This window comes from Alligator sinensis, unplaced genomic scaffold, assembly GCF_000455745.1.
Source record: "Alligator sinensis unplaced genomic scaffold, ASM45574v1 scaffold320_2, whole genome shotgun sequence".
Lineage (NCBI taxonomy): Eukaryota > Metazoa > Chordata > Crocodylia > Alligatoridae > Alligator > Alligator sinensis.
This window is the reverse complement of record NW_005842684.1, coordinates 14,905-22,305: the sequence shown is the minus strand read 5'-3', so window position 1 is coordinate 22,305 and position 7,401 is coordinate 14,905. Positions and strand designations below refer to the sequence as shown.

Sequence of the window (7,401 nt, the reverse complement as noted above, 5' to 3'; positions counted from 1 at the left end):
GCGTGCCCCCCCCCCCCCCCGCCCCCGATTTCTGTGTGGGGTGGATGCAGGCTGATTGCTGCAGGGTTCGGGCTCTCTACTCTGGTGCCTTTGCCCTGAAAGCCCTGTGCCAACCACATGTCCCTTGCCCACTCGGCAGCAATTGGGGTGGCAAGGTATGACCCCACTGCTGGGCAGGCACAGGATGCATGGCCGGCATGGGACTCCCAGGGCAAAGGCAGCAGGATGGACAGCCCTGAGCCCACAACAGGCACCCTGTATCTGTCCTCATTCTGCTCAGCCATTGTGGGGGAGAGGGGCGCTTTAATTAGAATGGCTCTGAGAGCCACAGTAATTAAAGTGCTACAGTGTCTCGTATCAGCTCATTCAACAAGCTTTAGTTCCAGCACCGTTACCGCTATTTTTAAGCACTGGGACGTTGATGCATGTGATGCAGGAAGCTGCTGGAGCACAGCAAAAAGAAAAAGGTTTATTTATATCATTAGCTTAAAATGCCTTACACTATTACTAAATATTGGTTATCAGATCAGCATTGGCCAATATGGTTGCTTAATAATTGGCTATCAGTATTAGCCAAGAAAATCTTTATCAATGCACCCCTAAATATTCAAGCATTGTTTCCTGGAATGAGAAACAATATTGTAAAGATTGTATATATATATTTATATGTATGTCTTGCCTTAAATATTTTTTTAATTAAGATGAAACTCTTTTCTGAGATCTTCCTACTCAATCTACACTCCAACATGTTATTTTGTCAGCACGCAAAGATCTGTTCATTAAGAGTTCATGCATGCAGGGAGAGAGCACAGTGTGACTGTTAAATCCCTTCATGAACATTGTAAAGGGTAAATTTACCCTTAGGGCCAGAACTAGTTCCTATTAAATTCAAGGCAAAGAATGATAGACTTGACTTCAGTGGGAAGTAGGCGAGGCCCATAAATGCAGGTCAGTAGATCCTCTGATCACTCCGCATTCTCTTTTGCATCTGAAGTCAAGGACTCCTCCCCCTGCAACCCCCCACTCCCAGCCAGGCTGCAGTGCACCATGGGGCCAAGGCGACTGTAGAAACAGAAACCCCCCTTTCTCCACCACACTCCCCCTCCCTGCCACCAAGCTAGATGTGAGGCTGGGATCAGAGGCTGTCACTGACTCAGGTCAGTGACAGCCAAGGGGGCAGGGCCAGCCTAGCGCTCCAGCAGAGCACAGGAGCTCTGCCCAAGGCTCGAGCACAGCCCTGCACAGGGCTGCCTGGGATGGCAGCAGTTGCACTCTATGTTAACCCTCGATGGGATCTGGTGCAGATATTTGATGTGTTTTAACAGAAAACACTTTAGGTTAGTACACATCCATCCAGGGCTACTTTAAAGTGGGATCTGCCATTTTTAAAGTGCTTTATCTGCCATGAACATCTATCCAGTTACAGCTGTAAAGTGCTTTCTGCACACTTAAAATGTATTAAGTGTAAAGTCTGTACCCACCCAGAGGTCTCAGCAACCCACAGGAAAGTGCAGCACCTGACATCAATCATTAAATTCTCTCTCTTCAGCTGAACCAAAACAAAGCCACAGCAAGGACCAACCCAAAAGGATGCACCCTTCAAAATCACATAGAAGTATAACTTTCCCTCCGCTCCCAGCTCATGTGAGTAAAGCCACTGTTGTCATATGTCTGCTCACATGACCAAGGATCAGTTCAAAAGTAAATAAAAACATATACGGTGATACTGGCTTCAAAAGCTATACCACAAAACTATTTGGAAGTTTGGCTGTTTTTTTTAAGCTCCAGCTTCTGGAGGCATGTGATTGGTTGATACTATTTTCCTTTACAACAAATAGTAAATTTCTAGCCCTCCTGTTTGAGAAAAAATGATGTAATATTGTGGCCTAAATGCATCATCAATTGTCAAAATTGGGGAAGTAAAAACCAGGGAATTTCTCATTTAAAAAACAAACAAACAAACAAAAAAACCTCTCATGATTTTTGACTACTCAAGGTTGGCTGTTCTGCATAAACACAAAAATCCCTAGCCACCCAGCTTCATTTCTTCCAGTCACTGCTTGTTGTTTTAATTTTTTTCCCCTCTCATTGCCAACAAATCACTCTGGGGAATTTTAAACCCAGAAGCCTATATTCCAAATGGAAACTATTTTTGCAGCTTGTGGCTGAGAAAGCAAAGGTGAAACACTTACCCCATTTTTCGGGTAGGCTATCCATCCTAGATCCCCCATATCTGTGCGAGAGTCCAATAAATTCACTGAAAACAAACAAGAAAAATAAAGCTTTCATAAGGATGGATGTTTCAATGAATACCTAATGATTTCCTTGGCCCAGTTGAAACCCTTTATGATTACCAGAAGAACATTAAGGTAAAAACATCACGAGTCCTCACATTACTGAAGTCAGGATCCTCCAAAAACATGTATTTCATCACTCCCAAGACCAAATGCATTGAACTAAAGTTACACATATGGTTAAGTATTTTCAGGATAAGAACCTTAGAATGTAAGGTGTTTGAGGGCGTGGACCTCTGAGAGGCACTTTTCTTTTTTTTATCACAAGCATGTAAAAACCCTAATACAACAGTACCTTGATACCTGAATAGGGGAACTAGACATTAATGTAATATTATATATATATGTGTGTGTATATATATATATACACACACACATACACACACATATACCTAGTCCCCCTATCAGGTGTGTGTATATATATAAATTGTAAATTAAAATAATGATGCAAGTTATTCTGGATGTCAGCTCACTTTAAAAAATTAATTGAAATCATTTGAGTATTGTGTGTGCAAAAGGTTCTCATAATTGGGCACTTTAGGTTGTTTCCCCCTAGATTTTTATAAAATAGTAAGTCTTAAGAGGACAGCACTAGGAAAAGGTCCATCCTCCTCCTTCACTAAAGAGTCAGGATTTACATCTCAAGATTAAATTGCATCCTATTTGGCTGTGGCTAAATTCACTGAATTTTGTCCTGGCAAGACATACAGGCAATTAACAAACAATTTACATTAAACAGCAATAAACTATTCCCAAGCTTATAACATTTTTTCTTGTATTACCTAAAATCTGTAGTCCAAAGAGTGAATGTAATTAAAAAATAAATCTACACACACTTAACTGAGCAGAGGAAAATTATAGCCGCCCTCGGTACTGTCTCCATAGTTAAGAATCTGTTGTGCTTTCCATTATTAGTCTACGTTTCCAGGGATCCAAGTATCTCAAATAAAAATGGTCCCTGGACTGGGACTTGTCATGCAAAGTCTCAGAGTGGAAGGGAACTTTTCTATTACACTGAAAGCAAATTATATTCCTCCACTGTTATCAGAGCTGCTTCCCACAGTGTAATTAGCATATATGCCACAACCATACTTTCCATATTCAAATCGCTCCTCAAAGCTATTCTTTCGTTTGGCCTTTTTTTTTTTTTTTTAATTCCACACTAATTATTTACAAATGAAGAAAAAAAAGAAAAGAGCAAGACTTTTAGAACCAGGTGCCAAAACCCAGTCTTCTAAATCACTGGATAAGCGTATAAACCAGATTCAATTTACACTTTGACTCTTGCAGGGGTCAGAGGTGGCAGCAGCAAAAAGAAACCACAGGGCAGCCTAGGCATGGGCTCCAGGCAGCTGTAGTAAAAAGCACCCAGCAGCAACAAGGGCAAGGGACTTTTCCCCTACAGTAAACAGCAGTTTCTGCCCAGCTGCCAGGGGAGCTCTCGTCTTTTACGGGGGGGGGGGCTCAGCACCCCGCTTCCCGCCATAATTCAAACCCTGCGTATAAATAAATAAACTGATATTCAAAAAGTACTAAACATTGAACACAAGTCAGTGGAAGTAGCTGGGTTCTTAGCACCTTTGTAAAAGAAACTACTCTTACGCACAGCAACATTTACCCCTAAGAGGAAGGGGATGAGTATATAAAACTAAGCTTGTCATAATAGTCTACTGTTGTAACCCTCGTTATCCCATAATGCCTCTCCTACCAAACATGCTTTCTGTCTGTGAAGAAATTATGAAGTAATACACTAGTGAGAACTCAATATGCATATTGAGCCCCTTTCACATCACTTACAGTCCCACCAACTGAAATGCAGCATACAAATTAACTGGAAAAGCACAGTGCTGATTGGTTGAGTAAATCTGACATCACAAAGAACCTACTTAATAAATTACCTGCTTTGTTACACAGTAATACTTGACAGTAATACTGACAGATATAAACAACAATCACTGGCTTTCTTCAATTAACACCTAGTTTCTTCATATGTGCCTGTTGTTCCCAGAATTGTTAGTGAAATCTAATGCATAGGAAGCGTGAAGATTGCGTAACAAGCCATTTGTTATGTATGATGGCATAAAACATTCCACGAAACTAAATTAAATGGCAACTTAAAAAAAATAAATATAGGATTTTTTTTAAATTAATCATAGATAAAGTAAGAGATTTGATTGAAAAAGTCCTCAGAAAATTAAGTCTTTTGCCCACAACTTATGAGCTATAAACCGAGAAAGACACCCTAAGTCTTGTCTATATAAACAGCAGGGAAACTGAATTCCACAATTCCAGCTTTAGCTGTGGAGATCCAATCAGCACCAATGTAAACCAGCAGCCAGCACAAGAAAAAACGTGCCATACTGAGTCAGACCAAAGGCCTATCTGGCCCAGTGTCCTGCCTCCAACAGTGGCATAAGTGGATGTGTAAAGTGGAGAGCATTGAACCCGGTATACCTAGTGTTCATTACCCTCCTTGGCACCCACCACCATTGGTTTAAAGATGTAGCGGAAACATCTTGGACTGTTCTGTTTAATAGCTATTAATAGATCTATCATCCATAAATTTGACTAGTCCTTTTTTGAAACTGACAATACCATCGACTCCTTCAACCTCCTGAGGCAATGAGTTCCTCAAGCTAACTGTGCTGCATAAAAAAAATGTTTTCTTGTTAGTTTTATTCTCTCTTGTTAGTTTTAGAGACTTTGGAAACTCTTATAATGCTGATCACTGTGGGACCTCAGAGCATTGTGACAAACTCACAGATACTGTATCTGAGTTGGTATATTTCATGTTCACTCAGAAAGAATGTCCTTGCCTCTTTTGTCCAGTCTGAGTTCTGGGACAGAAGTTCCATAAACTGGTTTGACCTCAATCAGTTAAGTCTGATCCTACATTCACTGAAGTTTATCTTAAATCAGTTTTGGCCATTTTGAAACTGGTTTATGTGCACTGAACTTCTGTTCTGTTACAGTTTCTGATCAGTTAAACTGGTATATGTTTAACTTCTGTGCCTAGCCTGTGAGACTGGGTTGCTTCAAGAGTATTTGTTTGTGTTACCAAAAAAAAAAATCTTTTACAGCTTGTTCTGCTGCTTCACTGGAAGGGTTGTCAAAGTAGGAATAATACCCCTGGTACATGATGTTGACGTATATAAACAATAAACCAAAATTTAGCTTACTAGCCTCCTTAGCTATCTGTGTAACTAGCTAACAACAACAATAATAATAAAAACCGAGTTATTCTCAATTGCTATGAAACTTGCTATCCCTTAAGAGCCCACATGAAATCAATAGAAAAATCCTTCTGTAGACTTGATGGGGTTCAGGAGTTTATTTTCTCTTACTGCAACAGCAGAAGCAAACATACAAGAAAAACACAAACAAATAGGAATATTTTAAGTGCCTCTAAAATTTCATAATTAAAAAAATCGTAAGGAAGAAAAAAAGGGGGTTGGCAAGAAAAACGGCAAAGTCACCGAGATTTGCCTCTACTACAATTACTGTAATTAAATTGTTCAAAACAGTAAATTCTTGTTGTAAATTGCAATGGATGCATGATGACTATTGATCTACATTGTACAACTTAATTAAAACTTGTCCTGGAAATGCCACTAATGAATGTAATTAAATGAAATGTTTGATACCACAAAGTTGCTTTCTAAGACATTAATTAAAAATCAAAAAAATGCAAGAAAAAGTGTTTTAATCAAGTGTCAATGGCTGAAACAGAAAGTGATGCAGCTAAATACAGTACTATATTTCTAAACAGTTGTCAACTATAATTTAAAAAAAAAAGGCAAACAAACACTTGTATACAAGACACCAAAAGCCCATCCAGCTCTAAATAAAGCCAATGAGACTCTTACCACTAGAGCAATAAACAGACAGAACCAAATCTTAAAACCTTGGTCAGTCCTTACTCAGGTGATATGCCTAATGAAGTAAGAAATAAATGAACCCTTCAACATTTGTGTTGAAAAAAGAGCAGGGCAAAACTCACAATACAGTGAAATTAATGGACATGGTGGCTCTAACTTACTTTCTGTCCTCCCCATTTGGGGCTACTCCAGTGATGGAAAGGGGATTTCTTAGTTATAACAGATTCTCCAACTACTCAATGGTGGTTGCCTAGGGTAAATTTCAATGTGTTGTCCAAAATATTGTACTATATCAAATCTACCCCAAGGAATGCTTTTGACAAATAAAAGCAATTTATGCTAAGATTGCCTAAGGAGATTAGAAGCAAAATAAAATATTTTAAATAGTGAAAACAAAGTCTTTCATAAACACTAATTAGAGCTTCTCCATGCAGAAGTAGGTACATGCATCTGTTTTTTTTACTTGTAACCCTTTTCAATTTAGAGTTATTCCTAACCAACAATGTTCTCTTAACATTCACCATAGCTAAATAAAATGAAAATTAGGAAGTCCACCTAGGAGTTATCACTTCAAATGCATTAAGACTGAATTCCGGAAAGCTTATCATCCCCATGCTTAAATCCATTTCTTCTCAAGGCAAGAGTTAATCATGCACCTAAAGTAAAGTATAACTGAAGATCTTTAAGCAAATGTTTTACAAGGGTCACCCTGAATACTGAGCTTTCCCCAAATTGGAGCCTGAATCAGCTCAGCCTGAGTTCTCCAAAATCGAGCACATGTTTGTGTCTTGGCAGGTTTGGGGAGCATAGGGATTAATTCTACTGAAGAAAACGTTAAATCTCTAGCAGATATCACTAACACCCAGTGTGCAGGAGCATTCACAAGCCTAAGCATCTAAAAGAACATCAGAGATTTACTGAAACTCTTATTTTGCCTCAGCATCACCTAAAAAAAAAGTGCTGAATGCCTTAAAGAACAAACAAGAAACCACATAACGCATTGGGCATATGTCTGCCTATACATATTTTTGCCAAGACGCTTCAAAAATCTGAGTAAATGAGAAAGCAAGAAAATTCACAACTGTTTTCTGCTCAGCTTTACCATGAGTGAACCCATCCTGGAAGCCCTAATTATTTCTAATGCTTGATCGAGAGAGACATACAAAACTGCACAGGATCCATATCGTCATTAACTTTTATACCTTCAGGGTAGGATAAATGACAATTAA

General features: G+C 39.1%; 1 protein-coding gene across 15 annotated transcripts in view; it reads right to left on the bottom strand.

The window, feature by feature from the left end:
* The window catches only part of EPHA5 (EPH receptor A5), a 386,478-nt gene that overhangs the window by 367,819 nt on the left and 11,258 nt on the right, over positions 1-7,401 (bottom strand). For all 15 annotated transcript variants that reach the window (XR_003096319.1, XM_025215915.1, XM_025215906.1 and 12 more), the window contains exon 2: positions 2,193-2,257. Coding sequence is in view for 14 of the 15 variants with exons in the window: in XM_025215915.1 (XP_025071700.1) it covers positions 2,193-2,231 (39 nt within the window). In the remaining variant the exon portion in view is untranslated. The remainder of the gene's footprint in view (positions 1-2,192; positions 2,258-7,401) is intronic.